This window comes from Notamacropus eugenii, chromosome 5 (assembly GCF_028372415.1).
Source record: "Notamacropus eugenii isolate mMacEug1 chromosome 5, mMacEug1.pri_v2, whole genome shotgun sequence".
Lineage (NCBI taxonomy): Eukaryota > Metazoa > Chordata > Mammalia > Diprotodontia > Macropodidae > Notamacropus > Notamacropus eugenii.
Genome location: NC_092876.1, coordinates 381,982,516 through 382,007,867, shown reverse-complemented (window position 1 = coordinate 382,007,867; position 25,352 = coordinate 381,982,516). Strand labels below are relative to the sequence as shown.

The 25,352-nt window shown below is 35.9% G+C and overlaps 1 protein-coding gene across 4 annotated transcripts in view; it reads left to right on the top strand.

The window, feature by feature from the left end:
* The window catches only part of WWC3 (WWC family member 3), a 204,927-nt gene extending 179,894 nt beyond the window's left edge, over positions 1 to 25,033 (top strand). For 2 of the 4 annotated variants that reach the window (XM_072614396.1, XM_072614398.1), the window contains 12 exons: positions 1,211 to 1,331; positions 2,905 to 2,982; positions 3,707 to 3,793; positions 5,055 to 5,247; positions 5,792 to 5,959; positions 6,674 to 6,825; positions 9,478 to 9,643; positions 13,887 to 14,051; positions 15,056 to 15,148; positions 19,273 to 19,500; positions 20,096 to 20,223; positions 22,022 to 25,033. In XM_072614396.1, coding sequence (XP_072470497.1) covers positions 1,211 to 1,331; positions 2,905 to 2,982; positions 3,707 to 3,793; positions 5,055 to 5,247; positions 5,792 to 5,959; positions 6,674 to 6,825; positions 9,478 to 9,643; positions 13,887 to 14,051; positions 15,056 to 15,148; positions 19,273 to 19,500; positions 20,096 to 20,223; positions 22,022 to 22,088 — 1,646 coding nt within the window. In that variant the 3' untranslated portion in view covers positions 22,089 to 25,033. The remainder of the gene's footprint in view (positions 1 to 1,210; positions 1,332 to 2,904; positions 2,983 to 3,706; positions 3,794 to 5,054; positions 5,248 to 5,791; positions 5,960 to 6,673; positions 6,826 to 9,477; positions 9,644 to 13,886; positions 14,052 to 15,055; positions 15,149 to 19,272; positions 19,501 to 20,095; positions 20,224 to 22,021) is intronic. The other 2 variants (XM_072614395.1, XM_072614394.1) reach the window with 2 other exon arrangements.
* The last annotated feature ends 319 nt before the right edge of the window (positions 25,034 to 25,352 follow it).

The following is a 25,352-nucleotide window of genomic DNA, read 5'->3' as shown; positions in this document are numbered from 1 at the left end:
AGTGTATGTAAATGGTTAAAAGAAGTTTTTTTTAAAGGTAAGAGATTTTAAAAGTAAATGTAACTCTAAGATTTCTAGTCCTCACTTTATGTACTTTACTCCCTATGGTTAACTTCATTTCATTGAAACCCAAGAGCAGATGTTTGGGGATGTTGAGCGGTTTCTTCCATGTTGTTTTTTTCTGACCAAAGGCAACTGTTGACAGTGCCTCTTTCATTTAACTTTTACAGTCGTGGATCAAGTGACCCTGCCAGGGGATTTCTTTGAGAATTCTTCCTTTATTTTGATTTCTGCATTATCTTATGCAAGGATAATAGTGAGAAAGAAGTAGTATGTACTAATGCTATCAGATTGGTTGGAGAGTTTAGTTTTAGCATAGTTAATGAAATGAATCTGCATTTGTAACCTCAAGTTCACAGCATCATGGTAGGAAATTTTCATTAGTCCAGTTCGTTGAGTGCAGACTTCATACCTTGCACATATAGGTCAGTTGAATAGAAGATGAGTTGCAGAAATTGAAACCAACTAAAATTTTCACTCTGGTCTCATCTGATCATTGTTATATAAACCTATTTCATTCCTTGACTGTTCAGACTAGGTGACAATGAAAATCAAGTTTTTCTCCAAAAAAAAAAAAAGTACATGGTTTATTTCATAGACCAAGTGATTGTAGTTTCTCTAATTTTATTCTAAAATAAAATTTTGTTTGTCCTATGCCATTTTTTAAAAAAAAATGCCCATTATTGGATGCCTATGTTTAACCTACCCTTGACCCAACATTATTTTATCTGTTGTTCCACATATTGATTAATGGGACAAAAGTTTTTTTATCAGTGATTTCAAGTGGTAACATTTCTTGTAGTGTTCTGTGGGGAAAAAAAGTTATTTCAAAAAGTGATCTTCCTTTTTAAATTCTTTTATTTTTGGAATATTTTTAAATAATTTTAAAAAGTAATTTTTAAGAGCTTTTAAGGATGTCTGGTTATTTTTAGCCAAGAGAAATAAGTACAAAGTTCCTTTCTCCAATTTTCCAGAAGAAAAAACTGTATACTCTGTATATTTTTTTAAAAAATAGATCAAAATAGTAATAGACAAAAAATTTCATTTCATATTTTGGGTAATAGTAGCATCAACTTCTTAACATCTTTCCTACTACAGATGTCAAAGTTGCTTGTAACCTTCTAACTCTGTTTATTTCTTTTCTCTACAGCAGTTACTTTAAGAGAAGACAGCGCTAAGAGGTCAGAGAGGAGGGCTAGACGGGTTTCTGCATGTCTCTCTGATTACTCTCTGGCTAGTGACAGTGGTGTATTTGAACCTTTAACCAAAAGGTTGGCTGTATGATTTTAATCCTCCCTTTTTCTTATAGATGATTTACTTACATATATTGCACTTCTTTCTTTAGATCCTGAACAAAATTATTATACTGATTACTTTATACTATGGAACACTTGAATTTATAGTATTAAAACATTTAACTTTATTCTCCATCTCCCTGAATTTGGGTTGTGGTAAACCTTGAGAGGAAATTCCTTAGTGAGTTTATGAGGGTGGTAGTGGGTTGATCTTTACCCATCACCCACCTATTTCACTGCAGGGAAGATTCTTGCTCTCACCCTGACTCAGTGAGTCAGTCATTCAATAGCATTTATCATTTATAATACACTTATTGTATATTATACATTTATTATTTAAAATAAATATTTAGTCACTGACTCCCGTGCCAGTAGGCATATTTTTATGCCAAACTGCAATAGTATATGAAAGTTTCTGATTGGACAAATATCTTTACTAACGAAAGCATCAGTCTTGCCAAAAGAAGATAGATTGCTATTTATTATTCCTTAATTAGCATATATGTAACCAGTCCACACAGTAGGAAAACAATTTCTGTTTTTCATATTGGTTTATTATTTCAAAGTCGAGATTGAGAGGTAGGTACAGTGGGATGAGTATTGGATTTGAAATCAGAGCATTTGAGTTTTGACCTTGTTTCTGCCATATACTATATGTGTATTGTTGGGCAAGTCACTTAATGTCTCTGGGTCTCAGTTTTTTCATCTGTTAAAATGAGAGCTTTGGACTAGATGATCTATAAGGCTCCTTTCAGCTCTAAATTTGTGATCCCATGGTTCCTTTGGTTTCCATACTGTCTGTGTCACTCTGTGGCTTATTTTACTGAGAGACTGAACAAATTATTTTGACTCATGGGAATAGTTCTTTCTTACTATATTTTCTATATACCTGAGTTTTAAGTAAGTGGTGAAAAGATGCTTTCTTTAAAAAGTGGAATTTTGGAGGCATCTTTGTAACCATAGGCTTTGTAATAAGCATTTACTCAATTGGTTTCCTATCCAGTTACTAAAAAGTGTCTCTTAGAGATAGCATAATATAATAATGATAATAATAGCATTTATATAGTTCTTTAAAGTTAACAAAACACACTGCATGTAAAGGTATATGTGTATATATGCACATGTGTGTATATGTACACACGCCTGCTTGTATGAATACAGATATATGTGTACAGGACACATATGTATATACAGACATATTAAATGCATGTGTATGTGTATGCACACTCATGCACATATCGTTTGGATAGAGAGTAGTCTTCAGAATCGGGAAGACTGGTATTCAAGTCCCATCTCTAGCACACAATGACTCTGTGGTCATGAACTGCCACTCTCTTTAAGACTTTGAAATTGTAGAAAAGGTGCTGTTCTACATTGGTAGGTGGCATTTCATCATTGGAAGTTCTCTCTCCAAGTGAAACTCAGGTCCATTTCAAAAGCAGCATTTTCTGATAAGAAGAGAATTATCAAAACTCAGAGAGCTAATGGATTTAATTCCTTTAGAAGAAATCTAAGTGGATAATAATCTTGTCCTTTTCCCAATTGTCAGTAGGAATGAGGATATTGAAGAGCCTGCATACAATGATGCCACCGCTAATGAAGAGCCCCAGATACATGTTGGATTTTTGTGAGTTCAGACTAAATCTGTTCCCTTCTTTGCTGGTACTGTGGACATGGCAGCTAGATCCCCTCTCCCTATCCCTCTACTGCCCAAGATTTGAGGGGGTAGATCTTCTCGTATTCCCTTTTTGGGTCTGAGCTTTCAACAAGTGTTATTAAGCATTTGTTATAGGCACCTTTATGATGAAGTGGAAAGTGGAAATGAGCCAGTGTATTAAGTGGAAGTTAGGAGAACTAGATCCTAATAGGACAGGTGCACCAAAAAAAACAACCCTCTGTGCATATTTATTGTCTGTAAAAATCATTACACATTTTTGTTGGGAGTTGAGATAAACTTTCCCATCTGCTGCAGGATGGGGGGAATTGCACAGATGTTGAAGCTAATTTGCTTTCATTCCTCAAATTATGTTATCAGAGGACCACAATATCATCCTTTTTTGGTTTCCAGCAGCAATTTTTTTTTCCTTTAAGGGGTAACTATGAAATAACTGACAGAATAATAGTAGTAACTATTGTCCAATAATATAACAAAGCAGCTTTGTGTAAGTTGCAAAGCAATAATATAATATATATGTGTGTGCATAATATATATCTAATCTATCTATATATATCTGTATATTTTTTTATTCTCATTGCCACAGTTCAAGTCGAGTGTTGACCCTTTACTCTCCCTACTCCCAATCTCTTTATCCAGGTAGTTTCATGTGAATGAATTCTGTTTTATTTTCTAGACATGATAGAGGAAATGATTGTCTCCTAGTGAATGTCCTCCAACTCAAGAATTTTGCGGGGCTGATTGTGAAAGAAGGCTGCAAGATGTAAGTGAACACTCTAATTCAATTTTATCTCTTCAAATTTCAAAGACATGGGGGTTTCCTTAGTGTATGCCCTCCGTTTCTTAGTCCAGATGGCAGCCTTTTCTTCCATGTCTGATGACAAGTTCTTTATGAAATGCTATAGGCAAAATAATATATCACCTAATACCTAGCTTTCTGGCAGTCTGCCTCTTGAAAGAGAATTAGACTGGACCTTAACAGCTTGATAGACCTTTCTAGACTGCCTTCCCTATGGACAAAACCTTAGAGCAGTAATGTCAGACTCAAATAGAAATGGATCTGGAGAAAACCACAAATTAACATTATCTATATTATATTGTATTTTGTTTATTTTACTAAATGTTTTGCAATAACATTTTAATCTGGTTCAGCCTCACTTGGGATGAGGGTTTGACATTTCTATCTTAAAGAATGGGTGTCACCACCATACCAGGATAGGGACAGAACTTTAGTAAAGAGGGATATAAATAATCTACATATTTTAATTGAAAAACAGACAAATAATAATTCAAGGAACAGCCTGCTGGAATGAATTCTTATTTTAACATACACACATGCTATCTAAATTTGTGGCATTTCAAGCAATTCTTGATAGAAATTCTGTAGAAACTCACTAATTTGAATTGACTAGTAGGAAGTGACCAATTTGAAATGTGAAATTTTTTTAAATAAAGTTATTTATTTATTTTTAGTTTTCAACATTCACTTCCCTAAGTTTTAAATTTTCTCTGCCTCCCTCCCATCTCCCCAAGACAGAATACAATTTGATATAGGCTCTATATATTCATTCTTAATAAATACATGTTCCCATTAGTCTTATTGTATAGAAGAATTAGAAAGAATGGAAGGAACCATGAGAAAGAAAAAACAAAACAAAAAAAGAGCAAATTGTATGCTTTGATCTTTATTCAGACTCCATGTTTCTTTCTCGGCATGTGGAATGCAGTTCCCTGTACAATTCTTTTGGAGTTGTTTTAGGTCTTTGCATTGCTGAGAAGAGCTAAGTCTATCAAAGTCAGTCATTGCACTCTGTGGCTCTTATGTGTACCAAGTTCTCCTGGGTCTTCTCACTTCACTCAGCATCAGTTCATAAGTCTTTCCAGGTTTTTCTGAAATTTGCCTGCTCATCATTTCTTTGTGCATGTGTGTGTGCGTGCACATCTCTATAGGTTTTACAGTCTTATCAAATGACTGTTTGTTTAGTACCTATTCAGAATTTACTGTATTTTTAATTTACTTCCAGACACATTAGAGTCTATTTGCCAACTCTTGACTCAGGCACACCAAACACTTACTGCTCCAAAGCTCTGGAATTTCAAGCTCCATTAATATTTAACGAAGTTTTCCAAATCCCTGCTCATTCAAGTGTCTTAAAATTAAAGTCACTTCAGCTGTATGTTTGCTCTGTTGACCATCAGCTTCAAGAGGAACTGCTGGTGAGTAGTTGTTTTCTTTTTTAAGGGGATTATTTTATAATGGTAATTTGTATTATTTAGATTAAACCAGCTCAAGGATGTAGAATAGAAAGGGAAGAGGATGGAAGTATATACACACAAAGGGAAAGAGACAGAGAGAAAAGTGATCTGTTATTTCATTGGAATGGGTGCTTTCACCCCTAATCCCAGTTGTTGCAACCCTTTCTCACTTTGCTATAGGAACTCCATGAGTCATTGTGGCAAAAAGATCTTCATTACCTGATTGGCTCTTAAAAGTGGACTAGGTTCAAATCAAATGCTGCTGCACCCATAGTTGTAGCCTTTTGGGCTTGGTGGGGTCTCCCAAAATTTGTGCTTTCATTGGCATAGCCTTTGAAAACTCAAGGTCACCAAGACAGACTAGAATAGACACTACTTAAATATTCTCTCTTTCCCTTCCTCTGTCCTTCCTGTCCTCTCCTCTCCTCTTTCTAGTGTTGAGGTAACTGTTAAAATAGAAAATGTTCTGAGGTAACCTAGTTTCATTTATGTCATTTATTTCCAGGGAATTGCTCAGATTAACTTGGCTGATTATGAAAGTTCCAGTGAAATGCAGTTGCGCTGGTATTCTGTGCAGGTCTTCACCAGCTCTGACCCCCAGAGGACCAAAGGGAGTAACCAAGTGGAAGAAGGCACAGGAGAGAGTCATGGAAATAACACCAATGTAAAAACGGTAGAGATGGGTACTTAGGTTATTGGGGGTTCAAGTGTTGGGAATTGTCAAAAATTAACATTTTAGTTTTTAAGAAAAATCTATTGGGATCTTAAAGTATTTAGGATATAGTAAGGAGAAACGTATAGTTAGCCTATTAAAGCAAATATTTAAAATAGTTGAGAGGAGGCATGGCATTCATCACACCCGTGAAGACCTAGGTTCAAGTTCCTCCTCTGATATAATCTGTCATTGATTATGTGACCCTAGATAAGTCATTCAACTCCTTAGTCTCCCCCCAGGCTACTCTCTTAAAATTTTTGATCAGATGTTACTGATTTTCATTGATAGAGGAAGTTCCTCATCTAGAGCTTCCTGTATTGATACAATCACATTCATGATTTTTAAAAAAATGAAAGTATTGCATACCTGTGGCAGTTTCAGCAGAATAGATTGTTCTTTATACAAAATGATTTATAAACACAGGTGATTCATTCTTAGGTGGCTTTATGTTTTGAATACTTTGGTCTCCACAAAAAGTGATAGTTTATGCATTTCGCTTTTAAAGTATTACTAATGAGTCTATGGGGAGTGAATTCTTTTCTAGGGAGCTGCCAGGGTCCATTTCCTGTATTATGATGGATTTTCTTTTGTATGTACCGTATCTGTTCTTTGCTTCAACTGTAGAAATTGCTAGTTCCAGTTGATTCCCAGGAATCCTATTTTCTCTTTCAGGATGCTGTTACAGTATTGTTAGCCAGGACCACAGCCCAGCTGGAGGCAGTGGAAAGAGAATTAGCAGAGGAGAGAGTAAAATTGGAATATACAGAAGATGAAATCTTGGAGATGGAAAGGAAAGAAGATCAAGCAGAAGCTGTCTCTGAAAGGTGAACAGTGTTCCATCTCTTTTAGAATTGCCTTCTGAACCCAAATGTATAATCATACAAGTCATTCCCCAATTGATAAATGGTCAAAGGATATGAACAGGCAATTTTCAGAGGAAGAAATTAAAGCTATCTATAATCATATGAAAAAATGCTCTAAATCACTATTGGTTAGAGAGATGCAAATCAAAACAACTCTGAGGTACCACATCACACCTATAAGATTGGCAAACATGACAGAACAAGAAAATGATAAATGCTGGAGAGGATGTGGGAGAGTTGGAGCACTAATTCATTGTTGGTGGAGCTGTGAGTGCATCCAACCATTCTGGAGAGCAATTTGGAACTATGCCCAAAGGGCTACAAAAATGTGCATACCCTTTGACCCAGCAATATCGCTACTAGGACTATATCCCCAAGAGATCATAAAAATGGGAAAGGGTCCCACATGTACAAAAATATTTATAGCAGCACTCTATGTAGTTGCCAAAAACTGGAAGTCAGGGGGATGTCCATCAATTGGGGAATGGCTGAATAAATTATGGTATATGAATGTAATGGAGTACTATTGTGCCATAAAAAATGATGAACAAGAAGACTTCAGAGAGGCCTGGAAGGACTTATATGACCTGATGCTGAGTGAAAGGAGCAGAACCAGGAGAACTTTATGCACAGCAACAACCACAGTGTGTGAGAGTTTTTTCTGGTAGACTTAGATTTTTGTAATAACACAAGAACTTCTGAAAAAAAAAAAAATCCCAATGGTGGACCTCAAGGCAAAATGCCTTCCACACTCAGAGAGAGAAATATGGAAGTCACTCACATAATGTAGCAGATCATGTTTGTGTATGTGTATCTGTTTGTGTATCATGTTCTGATTTGTTATACGGATTCTTTCATTTATCTTAGTCTGACTACATAGCATGACTATAGTGAAAATATACTCAATAGGAAAGTAAGTATATGTAGAATCTATACAGAATTGTATGCAGTCGTGGGGAGGGAGGGAGGTAGTGGGGGGTGGGTGGGGAGGGATAAAATCGCAACTGTATGGCAGTGATTGTTAAACATTAAAAAAATAAAAAAAATAAAAAAAAAAGAATTGCCTTCTGAAAAAGAAAGAATTTTAGCTGCAATCTCCTTTGGTTAATTGGGAAAGAATTTAAGCAATCATTTCACAAGAAAAATGAAGCATAATTTCATGAGGGACATGCGGTTGATGGAAAGGCAATTATGTAAAAATCAGTAGATTTAGTTTCTACTCCTTCTGTTGCCGATTATCAATGTGACCTTCATTGAATAATCTACCTGAACCTCAGTTTTCTCATTGGTAAAATGAAGAGATTGGATTAAATGAATTCCATGGTTCCAGTTAGGTTCATTTCTAAACATTTGTATTTCTGTAAAAACAAAATCACTTCATACAAATAGTAAATATAATCTGGTGTTATTTCCAACAGCACTTCAGAATTTACACTGTTCAGGTATTTTATTAGAAGTCACAGTGAAGAATTATTGATATAATGAGTTTGTCAGAACAAATCATGACCAAAAGAGCCAAAGAATGAATTATTGACCATCATAAACTTACACTAATTGAAATGTGATTAAATAACCAAGGAGTCATAGTAAATGGCTTTCTTCCTCCTCATGTCCTCTCCATTTCTATGATTCTTTGCATGTATATCCTACTAATGCCTTCTCTTTCCCTATAACTCTCCTCTGGATTGTCTTTGAATACAGGAGGAAATGCATTAGATTAGATCAAATGTTTGAGGCAAAAAGGATCATACCCATCAGCTAATCTATCTAATCTTTACCTTTTAGAACCCCTTTGCCAGTCTGGTGGAGCCTAAGGACCCCTTCTTTTAAATACACATAAAATAATAGAATAGCAAAGCAAACCAATTATATTGGAACACATTGATTAAAATATTTTTTAAAAACAAGGTCATGGATGCCACATTAACAACCCCTGATCCAGAAGAACCTTTTCATTTTTACAGAGAACCAGATAGGTTAATTGATTTGTCCAAGTTTATAAACAAGGTTAGTAGGAGGCAGAGGCCAGACTCAAACCAGTCTGTAACTTTTTTTTTCTGTTGTACTTATACTATATCCAGTCAAAGGAGGGAAGGAGGAATGGATGGAGTCTATTTCCATTACTCCATGACTGAATATTCAAAGATTGTGCTCAAATTCTATATAAGTTAAAATGGACTTCATGGATGATATTATTCGTCATGTGGCTGAATGGTAACGTGTAAAGTACATTTAAATGCAATAGGAGTCAGAGTATTTGGTTCTACTTATGACTGCATTGGGCAACTGAGTTTCAGTTTTTCTTGTCTGTAAAATGGCAATGAAAACACCTACAATGCCATCCATACCAAGCTATTATGACACTCAAATGAGATTACAGATGTACAGCATTTTGCAAATTGCAACCTTATACAAACGTGAGGTCATCTGGTGCAAAATGCAGAACCTTATGAGTTATTCTAGGTTTCTATCAGACTTTCATATGCTTTACCTGTACACGTCAGTTAAATACGGCTGTTAGACCCACCAGTGTTACTTCTGTCTGACTAGGAGTATAAAATCCTCTGCTTTAGAGTAACCTTTTTTGGGTCTCTTAAAATGTCCTGCCTTTAGGAGCTGGCAAGCAGAATCTGTTGACAGTGGATGTAGTAATTGCACACAGACCAGTCCTCCTTACCCAGAGGCCTATTGTGTTGGTGTTGACTCGCGCCATGGACATATGTTTGCAGGTCAGGCAGATCAGTACAGTTCTGGGAAGATTCAGCCTCTTTCTCTTAAGGTAAGTAGAGAAAGTTGTATGCCTTGCCTTGGATGTAACTGCTGGTGCTTTGATTATTCTTGTTAGGGAAAAATCTCTTTAATGTGCTCCTATTCTAAGAGACTATATAGTCCATCTCCTTGTGATTCAAATTTAGTAACTAAAAGAAAATGACAGATGACCAAACCAAGACAAATTGAATTTTCTATGAACTGCATCACACAAATGCATACAAAATTTTAATTATGGTGGGGGGAAGGATAGTTAGATATGGTCACAAGGAGGGGGTAAATGATATTGTAGTTTAAGGGGAAAGGAGTTTTATTTAAGGAAATTGTCCAGTGACAGGAAATTGTCTGGTGGATTGGAAGAGGGAGGTCATCCTACTCCCTTGAAATAGCATGTGCAAATATTCAGGAGCAGGACATGGTGAGGAATTTGTTTGGCAAGAGTTTGAAATTAAGTTTTATTCAATAAACATGCCTTAAGATGCTGAGATAGGCCCTAGACATACAAAGGTGGAAAATTACATTGTTCCTGCCCCTAAATAGCTTAGAGTTTAGTAAGGGGATGAGATGTATTCACAAATAAATATGCAAGTTATCAGGAGAAAAGGAAACAGGAGAAGTCAACCAGATTGGCATGAGAAGTTTGGTCTTTTCTAGCGAAAGGGGTAAAATAGATTTCATGGAAGAGAAAGGAGCTGGTTCTTGATGGAAAGAAAGGATTGCAGCAAGTAAGTCTGTTCCAAAGACTTTGGAAAATATGTGAAGGCAAGGAGAAGGCAATATTGTTGGACTGGGGAAAGAGAGGTAGGAAATTTTTACTATTTCATGGGAGGACCTGTAAAGGAGGACATTTTCATCAAGACGCTTAAGATTGTGATTAAAGTTTCACTTGTTATTTGTGAAGGAACTATTGCAAGGTTTTAAGCTTTAAAGTTTAAGCTTTTAGAGTTAAAATGGTTTATGGGTATGGACAATTTTAAAAAGAGAAAGACTGGAACCAGAATTAGCAAAAGACAGACTGCCCTTGTTTTGGTAAAGTTAAGAATCATGAGCTAAAGGTTTTTGGTGTGGGCCAACAAGAAAGATTGACTATGGAGATATAGAGAAAATAACAGTAGGATTTGGCATTTGATTGCATTAGGGAAAAATAAAGATAAACCTAATATGATCTCAAATTTGAGACTCAGAATTGAGTCTAATAAGAATGGTATAAGTTCATTGTAGCACAGTGGAAAAAAGTAGTGACTCAGGTTAAAAAAGCAATTTTGACTCTGTGTGTGGAAATATGTCTATCTATCCTTGTGTGTGTGTGTATATATACATATGTGTGTATGTACATATATGTGGGGAAAGAGAGAGAAAGAGAGAAACAAACAGACAGAGAGTGAGAGTATGTGTCAGTTGATAAGAATTTATATATGCCAGGCACTGTGCTATGTGCTGAGAATACAAAGAAAGACAAAGATATGACACTTGCCATCAAGGAGCTCAAATTCCAAAGGGTAAGACAACATTCAAATAAATACATACATACAAGAAATATACAGAGTAGATGGAAGATACTCTTAAGAGGGAATGTAATAGTAACGGAAAGGTGCAGTGGAGGATGCGGTCCCTGTGGAAAGTGGGATTTGAACAGCTAAGTCTTGAAGGAAATCAGAAAGGCTAAGAATAGGAAAGGAAGAGGAAAAGCATTTGGGGCATGAGACATAGCCAGTGCAAAGGCATTGGAGTCAGTATATGCTAGAGTAGCTAAATTGTAAAGTGTGTAATGGAGAGTTATGTATAAGAAGAATAGAAAAGTAGAAAGGGTCCAGGTTGTAAAGGGCTTTAAATGTCAAATAGAGGGAGTTTCTTTGGGGGAAGATTAATTATCCTAGGTAATAAGGAGTCACAGGAGTTTATTGGGTAAGTCATGAACAAACCTGGGCTTTAGGAAAATCACTTTGGCAACTGAGTTGGTGGATGGGTTGGAGTGTGGAGGGACATGAGGTAGAGAGATGAATCAAAAAGTTATTTCAGTAATCAAGGTGATAGATTATGAGTACTTGAACAAGGGTAGTTGGCTGTGTAAGTGGAAAGGAGGAGGCATATACAGAGGATGTTGTGAATTTAAATACAAGGTTTGGCAAGAGATATGTGAGATAAACTCAGGTAGAGTAAAAAGCGACACTGAATTTAAAAGCTTGCTTTTCTCAGAAGATTATGGTGTTGACTACAGTAAAAGGGATGTTTAGAAAAATAGGAGCTTTGGAGAAAATAAGTAATGAGTTCTGTTTTGGAGCTCCTGAAGTTTGAGGTGCCTACAGGGCATCTAATTTGAGGTCTACAGTGCATCTAATTTCAGCGTGCAAAAGGCAGCTAGCTTTGGGGAGAACAGTTTCAGTTGAAGGATGAGGTTGGAAACTGGTTGCTGGTGTTTTAGAGAATAATGTAAGAGGAATAGAGACTCACAGTCTCCACTAGATGGCTTTCCTAAGGAGTTTGGCCACAAATGGATAGGACAGATACAGCACAAGAGCTTGCAAGGAAGATTGTGGGTATTTGTGGGTCCAGGAGAGCCATGCTGGTAGGCAGCAGAGAAGGAATCACTAAATGAGGAGAGACTGAGGGTCATAAAGTCATTAGTGATGGTAGTAGGAACCACATACTAGAGAAAATAGGAGGGGTTGGAATCAGTGATGTATGTAGAAGAGTTTGCCTCAACAAGAAGGAGATACCAGGAGAAGACATTGTAGTGAAGTGAGGTAAAAAGGAAAGGAGAAGAGGGAACTCTTGGCCAATGGTCTTGTTTTTTTAGGTGAGATATGAGTTGAGATTCTTAACTTAGAGAGTCAAGTATAGGTAGCATCTACTCAATACATAACTGTCAATCAGAGATTTAGGTAATAAACTAAATAATTTGCTCAGCATAAATATGGGGATCTGTTGCTGTATCTGTACCATACAAGTCAAGAAATGCTGAGCTCTTGATTGACATGAGTTATCCACTAGTAGGTTATTTGAGTTTTGCTTTTCAAATGAAAAAAATAAGGCATGAAACACTGGGTACACTAATAATCTTCTAATACACTAGTAATTTGCTCAGTCTACCATACTGAAAGGGGACAATGAGAATAAATGCTTAAATTAGACTAATTATTTGAAATCTGAGGCCACACTTAAAAATTCAGTAGTGAGTGCAAGATTCATTAAATCCAAATCTTTTTTGGCTATTATTCATCCAGCTTGATTTTAACTAATAATACTGAAGTGAAAAGCTTGATCCTTGTAGTTAAAACTTCTTGGAGCTAAGTTTCAAGTGACTAATGAGTTTTTCCTTTGAGTTTTCTTGGATTTGACCTTTTCTTTTCATTTTCATTGCCAATACCTTAGGTATGGTCTTCATCTTCTCATACCTGGATTACTTCATTAATCTTTTGACTAATTAGCCTCCAGCTTCTATCTTTTGCAATTTATTCCACATAGTACTTCCAAATTAATCTTTCTGAAACACTGCTTCCCATGTTACTTCTGCTTAAGAATCTATTTTGATTTCTTCTCAGATCACATTCAGATTTCTCATAGCTAGCTTCACCATATGTATTTCTCTTCTTTACTCACCAGCCCCCAATATGGACCCACCTTTCTCATACAGTCCCTTCCCACCATTCTCCACACAATACAGTCTGTTCATTTCCATGTGATTGCTCGTGCTGATTTTCCATTTGGAATACTCTGCATTTTTTTTCTTTAACATCTCCAATTCCTTCAAGGTCCAATTTGACTCATTTTTTCCTGATGACTTTTTAAAAATTAATTAATTTTTAATTTTCAATATTTACTTCCATAAGCTTTAAATTTTCTCCACCTCCCTCTCTCCCCTCTCCCCAAGATGGCTTGCAATCCAATATAAGCTCTACACATACGTTCTTATTAAACATATTTTCACATTAGTCATGTTGTGTAGAAGAATTAGAACTGATGGGAAGAACCCTTGATGACTTTTCTTGACTAACTTCATCCAATGACCAATTTCTTATGCATAATGCTTATACTATATGTGTTGCACACTTGATTTTGTGATGCCTTTGAACAGCTCTATTTTTTTAATGGCATTTGTCTTGTGTCCTCAAGAAGACTGAAAGTTCTTTGAAAGAAGGAACCCCCATTTTTGTTTACATCCTTCATCACGATCACTTGCTGAATGATTACATCAGTTTTATTTCCTTACATCCTAGAAGTACTAGTAGTAGTAAATATCATTTAACTTGTAGGTTGATAAGGAGACCAATACAGAGGATCTCTTCCCAGAAGAAGTACCAGTTCTTCCAAAAGAGAGGACCAGCCGCAGGTCTCGTGGTTCTCCTTTTGTTCGGAGTAGTACAATTGTTCGTTCACAGACTTTCTCGCCTGGAGCACGAAGTCAGTACGTTTGCAGAGTAAGTAAAATATTAATTTGAAGATACTTGGAATATAGTACAGTTCAATTGTAGATGCTTGTGCAGTGAGCTAAGGATGTCTGTTGTCCCAATACTTATTCTGAAATATTACTTTAGGATCACATTATACCCTTAGGCAACTGGATTTAATTTGCTAAATGTGAAGAAAGAAATGAGTTCTTCACCTTCACATTTGTTTGTAAAAGTGAGATATTCTTCACTTGCCAGGAAAAGGAGATGGATGTTGTTAGGGAGTGTTTCTTTTTCCTTCATGTACTGCCCTGTCCCCATCCCACCCCACCCCCAAATTGAAGTAATTTATGTACAATTACTAGAGACTCTTGAGAAAGAGCTCTTTGTGTTTTTTATGTTTTAATGATTGCACTGGTTTTAAGTTGTCATACTGCTAAATGTTGCTTGAGAATTTGGGGTTAATTCACATGGAAAATAAGGAGGTAAAGTTAACTAATTTGGCACTATCACAATTATATATTTATCCTGAGGGTAGAGACTAAAACGAAAGAAAATGAATTATATCTTGGAGTCTATAAAAGAGGCATTATGATTTTTTTTCTTTTTAATACAGATTTTCCTCTGACTAGAAGAGCAGTAGCTTTGTAATTTTGGCTTATTCTCCAAGTAGCAATGAATCTCTTTTTAGAAAATCAATTGTCCAAGTCATACTAAACATAGGAAATAAAAACAAAATGACAATTAAGTTTATTGATAAATATGGAAATGGGGCTTGTTAACATCATACATAAGATAAATGGTAGTTTGTATTTATGGGAAGGAACTTTATCAAATGAAACATCCTAGAGACATCTTTAGATGATTTATAGAACTACAGAAAGTATTTAAATGATGGCTGAAAGCCTTTTAATATATTAAGAAATGTGTATGAGAGATCAAGCAGAGTTTCAAGAAGGGTAAAAAGTCACTTAATTCAGAACATATATCAAGATGGCCTGTTGAATTTCTAACTACCTCTGTGCTCTTTGCAGCTATATCGCAGTGACAGTGACAGTTCAACTCTGCCAAGAAAGTCCCCCTTTGTCCGAAATACATTGGAACGACGTACTCTACGCTATAAGCAGGTATATTTCATACAGTACTCATGAGGTATCAATTATCTTTCTCTGTTTTTGCTTTTGTATATGTTTTGTTTATAAATTTTAGAGATAATTTTTTTTCAACTCCCCTTGCACTTATATGTGATTACTAAAAAGCATCTAAGATCATCCCCTGTGTGTGTCTTCTCTAGAGGAGAGAAGATAGGGTAGGACAACAAAATTGCTGTCTTGCTTTCAAATACATGAAGCATTATCTTGTGAAAGAGGTTTTTGCCTTATATTCTCTTTTGTGTGCAAAACTTTTTTTATATTTTTCCAACTATATGTAAAAATAATTTTTAGCACTTTTTAAAAATTTCGAGTTCCAAATTTCTCTCCCTCCCTCCTTTTCCCCTCTCTTTGAGAAGGCAAGCAGTTTGATAGAGATTATACATGTACAGTTGTGTAAAATATATTTCTATATTTTGACTTGTATCCTGAGGCTGTACACAGAGAAAAGTGAGTTACCGGTGTAGGGAGGCATTTGAACTTTCTATGAGGAAGAACTTCCTAGCAATTAAGACTTCTTAGAAAGCAGAATAGACTGTCTTTTTTGAGAGCATTAGGATCATAGATTTAAAGCTGGAGAGACTTTAGAGGTCATCTAGTCTGATTCCCTTATTTTATGGATGAGGAAGCTGAGACCAGGAGAGGTTATCTGTCCAAGTAACACAGGTTTAAATTAGGGTCCCTTGACTCCAGATCCAGAATCTTTCCATTGTCTCTTTCTTTGCCATCATTTATATTGCTTTCCTTGCAACACTTGCATTTTGTGAGATTCACGGTGCCAGAGATTCATGGTACACAGATATTTTAAAGTTTAATTGCTTTTTACTACATTCTCTTAAGCATCATAGCGTGTAGTAATGTTTTGTTTCCTGAAATTTTCTCAGACTTGTCTCTCTGGCGATGTTGCCAGTATTTCTGTTTCAAATGTTTGTAAAGAGAATAAGGAGCTAAGGATAGAACCATGGTAGGAACTGATTTTACTGGGCTAATTGTGTTTGTTTACAAGGGGTTTTATTTTTTATTTTTAATAGGATAGAGGAGAGAGATGGAAGAATTGTGTTTCTTGAAAAAAAAACCTTAGGGAGTTTACATCTTATTTCCTTTCAATAGAGTGTACGCTTCCCTAGGATAGAAACTGTTCTGTCCTCATCTCTTTATCTCCAACACTATGATTCTATGATAACATTACCAGATTTTTGTATTTCTAAATAAAATGATATGACCTTGTGAAGTTTTTAATATAGTCTTCATCTCTTCCAATATCTTAAGAAGTCATACATACATTGGATAATGAATGAATGAATGAATGATTTGACAAACTAAGACACTAAATTCTTCCTAAACTTGAACTAATTTCATTTAGGCAGCCATATCTGTCATATTTCCCTGTACTTTGTTGGCTTTGATACATGAATTAAATTTATGTCAGGAGCTAAAAACCTCTTTTTCTCCAGTTCAGTCACAATGTTCATGAAGAGGCTACCCTGTTATTTATAACATCTAAATTATATACACAATAATTTTCTGCCTTTGTCTTTTCTGAACAAATTATGTTGGTTTATTCACATGGTACTATAGTGCTAGGCTTAAATATCTATTTTTAACCTAAACATATTTAATTTTTAAAAATTATTGGTATCTTTTGTTTTTACATCACCTTCATTTTCCAACAGTTCCTTCCTCTCACCTCCTTCTCATTAGAAGTGAAAGAAAAGAAGATAGCAAAGCTAAACATGTTGACCAAGCCCAATGGTATATGTGGTATTCTGTAGAATTGTCTCCCTCTTCTGGAAAGGAGAACGATAGGTGCATTCATTTAATTAAAATAAAACCAACCCCATCTGTATTCTTATATAAATAGATTTTTGAATCTGAAAAAATAAAAACAGTTATTGAATCATTAAGTAGGTCCTAGTGCTAATTAATCTTAGTAGAATTTTCTTTTCAGTGAATTTAAAATATTTAAATAAATTTAATTAAATAAAGTTAAGAACTCAATTACCCATTGCTTAGAATAAACTTCTTAGAGCTTGAAGTAACCTTAGAAATCACCTAGTCAGAGCTTCACATTTTATAGATGAAGGGACTGAGACCCATGGAAGTGATGAGGTGCACAGAGGTGTGGCAGAGGTGATTCAAGAGCCTTGGTCTCCTTTCTTCCAGGTCATTGTTCTTTTGGATCTACCTTGCTATCACCTCAATTGTTTTAGACTTCTAATGTCTGCATCACTATGTAGCCTAGCCCCCTGCATGTATTAGGCACTTATTAAGCATTCCAAAGGTTCACACAGCTTTCACCTAATATCCACCAGATTGGTAAAAATGATCACACATGGAAATAGTCAATACTGGAGAGAATTTGGGAAGAGAGAAAAAGGGGCATGACTAGACTATTGGAAGTGCTCTGAATTGGGAGAGAAGGAAAGGGAATAAACATTTATATGGTACCTACTATGTGTGTGCTAAGTGCTTGACAAATATTACCTCATTTGAACCTCACAATGCTCTTTTGAGGATGTTATTATTATTATCCCCATTTATAGTGGAGGAAACTGAGTCAAGCAGCACTTAAGTGATTTGCCCAGGGTCATACAGCTATCATATTTGAACTCAGGCCTTCCTGACATAAGGCTTAGCATTCTATTTGCTGTGCCATCTCGCTGCTTCTGTTGGATCAAGCCTTCTGGAAAATAGTTTGTAATTATGTAGAAAAATATACTAAAATCATCATATCATTTGACATTCAGCATTGCCGCTGCTGTGCGTATAACCCAAGGAAATCAAAGGCAAAGGGTAAGTTCCCTTATGGGCACTTATATATACCTTATATGGTACAGTGTTTGAACTGGAGTCAGGAAGACTCATATTCCCAAGTTCAAATTTGGCCACACACTTACTAGCCATGTGACCCTGGGCAAGTGACTGTTTGCGTCAGTTGTCCTCATCTTTAAAATGACCTGGAAAAGCAAATGGCAAACCACTCCAGTATCTTTACCAAGAAATAGGGTCACAAAGAGTTGTCTATGACTGGTCCCTTATAAATCAAAATATTCATGACAGTACCTTTTCTGTAGCAAAAACAAAACAAAAAAACAAACTAAAAACAAAAGCAGGTGCCCATCAATTGGGGAATGCCTGAACAGATTGTGGTCTATCAATGTAATAGAATATAATTCGTCTACACAAAATGATGAATAGAAGGAATTGAGAGTAAGAAGCACAGAGGCATAGAACTTGTTTGTATGGACTTGTTTGTATGAACTTGTTTAGCACAAAGAATGAAGAACCAAGAGAATGCACGAAATAACTGTGATAATGTTAAGGAAAACATTTTTTATAAATCAGAATTTAGGTTAAATAACAACCAATCTTATTTCCAGACAACTGAAACCTGTTTCTCTCCTCTTGATTGAAGTTAGAAACATAGGTCAACATGCATAGACTGTCAGAAACAATTGATAAGTCAGTTTATTTTGCTCTTTCTGGTAGAAAGATGGGGGTGCTTTGGGGAAATGTTAGTAATTAAAGAAATTACATTTCTCATCTCCTTGCATTATCATTGGCTTTTCCCCATAGCTGAAATATTCTTTCCCTTTGTCTCTGCCTTCTGACTTCTCTGGCATCCAAGTCTTGACTAAAATCCTGCCTTCTACAAGAATTCTTACCTTCTTCCCCCTTTAATACTAGTGCCTTCTGTCTGAGGTTAGCTCCAATTTATCCTATATATTTGTATATAGTTGTTTTCATATTGTCTGTCCCAATAGATTTTGACTTCTTTGAGTGCATAGACTCTTTATCTCACCATTTAATATAGTTCTTGGCAAGTAATAGGTAATTAATAAACACTTATTGACTTATTGACAGGGTTACTCCACAGACAAATTCTGTAGATATATATAGTTTACTTAAATTTTGAGGAAGACATCTGACAAAGGTGTTTGTTTTCAAAAATTATATGCATAGAAAGATAAACTACCTTTATATTTTATAGCTTAGTTAATTTCTTTACCATGACCATGAATATTTCCCAGTGGTTAGGTCAGAGTTTCAGTTCTTCTCTTTTCTTGAATCTATTTTGATTTATCAAAATCATTTTGTAGTCTTGTAGGTCTTCTTTGGCTGAACTTATGGCACGAACATCCTTGGACCTGGAGCTGGACCTCCAGGCATCACGAACTAGACAGAGACAGCTGAATGAGGAGATATGCGCTTTAAGAGAACTGAGGCAACGTTTGGAAGATGCCCAGCTCCGAGGGCAAACTGACCTTCCCAACTGGGTTCTTCGAGATGAACGATTCCGAAATTTGCTGAAGGAAGCAGAGAGACAGGTAAGATGCTGCGCACATGTTCTAACTACACATTTCCAATTTACTTCTGTATTTGTCCTGAAAAAGGAACTCGAACTTAATACCAAAAAAAAAAAACCAAATTGTGATTTCAGCATTTTATTTCCAAAATAAATAACTATGCTGTGTATGAAAATACATATTAAAGATGCATAAGAAATATGCTGAGTCCAGTTTTCTTCCTCCAAGTGGAAGGATGAGGAGGAGTACTCTTTTGTTTATGTGGAAAAGAGAAAGTTAGGAAAATGCCTTTTTCTCACATATGAGTGCTCAGGTCCCTAAATGGAGTGGATATCAGTGTAGGGGAAGGGCTGGACAGAACTGATGCTAGCATCACTGTGACCCTCTGGTCATCTTCATCTCAATTATACGTAGCTGGGATTCTCTGTCATGGCCAAACTGAAACTACCAGGGAGCAGCATAGATTTTTTTTTTTTTTTGTGGAAATATCAGAGGACAGAATGTACCTACTATGTACTTATGGCAGTTTATAGCCAGCCTCTTCCTAGACTCAAAAGGCTTGATTAATTGCAGTGTTTCTGTTTTTTATTTTTAAAAAAAACATGTTCCACTTCAGACAAGACAAACCAAACTTGAACATCATCAAGAACAGGCAGCTGAGAAAATGCTTAAGAAGGCATCCAAAGAAATATACCAGCTGCGTGGGCAAAACCAGAAGGAACCCATTCAGGTGCAAACGTTTAGGTAAGAAAATTAAAATTAATTTGAGTGCATTCCTCTTATAATAGCTTCATAGACAGAATTTATGCATACCATTCTTTCTTTTTTATTATCTCATTCTCAAGTGAAAAACTCTTTGAGCTTCAGTTGTTTCAGATGTAAAAAAAAGCAGGGGGGAGTGGGACAAGAAGTCAGAGATGGGAAACCTGCGGCTGAGAGGCCACATGTGGCCCTCTGGGACCTCAGTTGCAGCTCTTTGACTGAATCCAAACTTCACAGAACAAATTCCTTTAATAAAAGAATTTGTTTTGTAAAACTTGCACGCAGTCAAAAGGCTGCACTTGAGGACCTAGAGGGCCACATGTTCCCCACCCCTGGACATGATCATTAATGAATCAAATCAAAATCATTAATCAAAATTTCATGTTTACATTTGAAAAATGTTACTTAAAATTTTTAGAATCATAACTGGGAAGGAACCGCAGAGCAGCCTAGACCAACTTTTTATTTTTTTCAACCGTCTCATTTTATGGATGAGGAAACTAAAAGCCAGAAAGTTTGAGTGACTTGTCTAATACATAGGAAATAGGGGCAGCTGGGTGGTACAGTAGACAGAGTACTGGCCCTGAAGTAAGTAGGACTGGAGTTCAAATCTAGCCTTAGACACTTAATAGCTGTGTGACCCTAGAAAAGTCACTTAACCCTGATTGCCTCTCCCCCAAAAAACAAACAGACAAAAAAATACAGAGGAAATAGTGGAGGTAGGGCTTGAATCAAAATCCTCTTTCTGCTGACTCACAGTTTTGGGTGGTAGTTAGGTGGTCTCTTCTATCTCATATTGGTTGTTCAGTCATTTTGCAGTTGTGTTTGACTCTTTGTGACACCATTTGGGGTTTTACTGGCAAAGATATTGGAGTGGTTCCACATTTCCTTCTCCAACTCATCATACATATGAGGAAACTGAGGCAAATGACTTGTCTATGGTCATACAGTTAGTGTCTGAGGCCAGATTTGAACTCAAAAAGATGAGTTTTTCAGACTGTAGGCTCAGTACTCTATCCGCTGTGCCTCCTAGCTGTCCATATCTCATATAAAGCATCATATAGTGGAATATGGATAGAGACTGGACTTGTGATTTTATTGTTATAGTAGGGAACTTCAAGGTGAGAAAACTATAGTTTGGCACCTTTATGATTTATCATTTAACAGTTAGAGTTTAAGTCATTTGCCCCAGATCACGGAGAGTGGTTGTGTTGGAGGCAGGTCTTGAAATCTTTGAGTTTAACTCTGTGTATCCATCACATGAAGCCTGATAAACAAATAAAGCCTAATGACTGACAGTTGTGTTCGTCCTTCGTTGCTGAAGAAGACCATGCCATCAGAGAAATGATGACATGACTTGCACTTGACTTTGTTTTGAGTGAGGGAGGGCTGTGCAGGTCACCAGCCTCACTTCTTCTCCAGAGCCACCTGAATCCAGTGACCTGATATTCCTCAGGATGACTGGAGATGACCCAGGATGTACTGAGAGACCTTGACCCCTTTAGGCCAAAGTCTGTGCAGGTACTCACTTAGGGTGAGGTAACGCTCATTCATTAAACTGCCAGTAGGCTTAATTAATGCTTTTCTATGAACTGTTCCCCATTCTTGATTAAAATCTGCTAGCACGGGGCTGTTTGTTTAAACTCCTACCTACCCCATGTCAGTCACTTATATAACCAATCAATATCATTAAATGCTTATTATTTCATTTTATCATATCCATTGTCTATAATGAAGAAAATAATATTTTTGATCTTCTTTTTTTGTTCTTCATTGACAGGGAGAAGATAGCATTTTTTACAAGACCAAGGATTAACATACCTCCTCTGCCAGCTGATGATGTATGATGTGTAAACATGAAGTATTTATCTGTTTTATTTTCATGAAGTTATTAGACTAGCTAAATTTATCTTTAAAAACGTTTGTGCAAAGCTATTAATATACACATTTTGTAAAAAACAAAAACATATATGAATATATATACATATATATTTTATAATAGTGACTACAGCAAGGCTTGGTTTCTCCTTGCTGTGAACTTGACATCTCTGAAGACAGCTTATTTTATAGAAGATCAGCTATCCTGTTAAGAGTGTACAGTTTTTAATGCTCTTTTATTTGACTTAAAGGCTGGAAGACAGAAACAAAGTGAGTTCAGGCAAATTCACTGTATTGTAATTTATTTATAGTACTTTTTTTCCTTGAAGGAAAATACTGACTTTAAGATGTATTTTAAGACTGAAATTTTGTTCTTCAGTATTTGTCATACAGTAGAATGGAACTATTGGGCTGGTTTTGTTTCTGATACCTGAAAATGAAAATACTGTGTTCTGAATTTGTCACTTTTATCAGCTTCTAATATTTGTATCTTATGTGTATTGTATTCTTTAGCACTGTTTATGTGTTATATTAAAATATTATAGCCTGCAATGTTTTTAACATTGATTAAAATCCCATTTATGCATTGCAGAACTTAATGTCATAGTCTCACTGTGCACTAATAGGTTTGCATTTCCATTTTGTCTAATGTATCTTTATGCATCATATGATCTGAACCCAGGTATACAAAGTCTCCATTATCCGGGTATGTCAAGATAGGCTCCCTGCCAAGCTCACATTCATTAGTAATGACCAACTCGCCACTTTGCTAAGATGATACAGCGATGATATGCAAGGGATAAAGTAGTAGGTGAATAGGAAATCACCATACTAATGTAACCACTGAAGAATATAACAATTCAAACAACTTAGAAATAATAGCCTCTCTAGGAAATGTGTCTTTAGGAAAGTGAGCAACCATATTTTTTGGCAATAAATCATTTACCTCAGAATATCTGGTATATCCGTATCATCCTAAATCTAGAGACACATTGTTCCTATGACATCTTGAAAATGTCATGAATATAGTTCTTATGCAATAAAATACATGATGGTATTTTTTAAAAATCTCAAACCATATTAAAATGAGAAACTATCATTTGTGAAGCAGGTCCTACTTCACAAAGCTTTAGAGCAAAAAAGTTGTTTTGGGTCCCACAAAATGTCATAAAAAATTCTTTTTTTCTTTTGTTTCTTTCCTCCCCCTTGACATCTCCCTAATAAATGAGGCTTTATTCCCTCCAGTCCCTACTAGTCTTTCTTATCTCAAAAATTTCTGGACTCCCACCCTGCATACCCAACCTTGCTATCATTTTATATAGATTGAGTGGGTTTTGCAGGATTATTAAACAGACCCCAAAATAGTCTGTTTAATGGTGGTAAGACTTTAATATTTATGTTACTTGTAATCTCTATATTTGTTATGTGTCTTCTAGCTTTGGTCTTGCTATGTTGATATATTTATGCATGTTCACACACACATACGTACACACACGTGTTCACCAACTCACAAAACATTAATACTAATGAGAATTTCTGGTCCACAGCTAAAAATATTTTCCACATTTCTGTGCAAATGAAAGCCAGCAACAGCATTTTCCCCTACCAGATGTTGCACCTTGCTGTGCTGCCAAAACATTTGTTTGATTAACAGAAGATTTATAGATGGAAGTAGTTGGCAAATTCTCCTTTACTATAGTACCATGTTTGCAGCAATGGAGAGTCCAGCCTGGCACTTTCCTGTGCACCTGAAAGCAATTGTATCCTTTCTGTAGCAATAAACCAATATCATTTGCCCTCCTGTGGGGGTTTGTGATGGTCTCAGATACCAAATAACTAGCCATGTTGGAAAACTGGTATGCTGGTGTGCCAATTACAAAATCAGTATTTTCCAGATAGCTCCTTTTACTGCGCTAATTTAGATAGAAACCTGCTTTTCCATAGTGGAAACCTTTCCTTGGCCTCCATTTCAATAATTCAAAATATTTAAAAATTGTAGCTAACTCCTTCACTCATCCAATTTGTTTTGTGCTCCTACCCCTCCTTTGTTCTGTTTTCCTCTGTCTCTGTTTTGTTGTCTCTGCAATTGAGTGGGACCATAACAAGGAGAGGAGATTTAGTTAAATGAAAAACAGGGATGTGAGGAAGGAATAGGTCAAGTCAAGGAATAGGTGAGTCAGTGGCAGGAGTTAACCAAATTGGATAGCCACCTTCACCTCTGTTGTAGCCTGTCTCTGACTATCCTAGCTCCAAAGTAAATAAATAAATAATCCTAAAGCTGGAACCTTCACAGTGATGGCAGCAGAATCCCTGAAATGAGACAGGAGGTAGCCATGATTTTTCAGAACTAACATACCATGATTTTCAGTTGCTAAAGTAGTGAAAGTTGCCATGCCACGCCTCACACTCAGTAAATGAAATGTATAGTCACTAAAAATGTCCCAGATAATGAATACTCAGCCTGAAAATAGAATCCTCAAGTCTTAAGCTGGTGTTTTCACTAGTTTTCATTTTTCCCAATCACTGTGTTACCTAACAAAGAATATTTGCCCTCATTTGACTGTGACTCTAGGCAGAAAGTGATTAAGTATAGTGGTGTCAGTGTTAATACTTTTATTTGAGAAACACCTAGAATATGTCAAACAAAAGCAAAGAAAGATAAAAAGTCGGTTTATTCGGTGTATTGCAACAAAGCATCTCAGCAAGTGAAACAGATTTGTTTCTGTGTCTGTAATCGTTGTTAACTGCCCAAGAAACTAACCATTGAAATGAATACTCTTCTGTCATGGTAATAAGTTATAATCAGTATTCATCTCTTGTTTTTTTTTTTTTTTGTCATGGTCCTCTATGATTCTGTCATTTGTATTCTTTGAAGGTATTTCTTCTATAAAATAAAAATAACTTACATTAAGAACAGCGTGAAAAGTATTGTCACTTAAAAGGGGAAATGTAATATTGGTATGTATGATTATATGCTATTGATGCTTTTTTTAAGCAGGAATCAGCCCCAATACTCTATGTATACATGTATGTAAATTTCAAAACCCATTTCTACCTCTCTGCTTACTCACAAGAACACCATGTGGGAGATAATCAAGTGATTTTCTAAGGTGGATCACAAGCTACCCTAATCGAAAACAATTTCTAGTGAAAGTTAAGTTACCAAAGAAACTATTCTGATTCATTCATTCATTTATTTAGGTATGGGGGTGGGAGAGTGAGAACTGTACTAT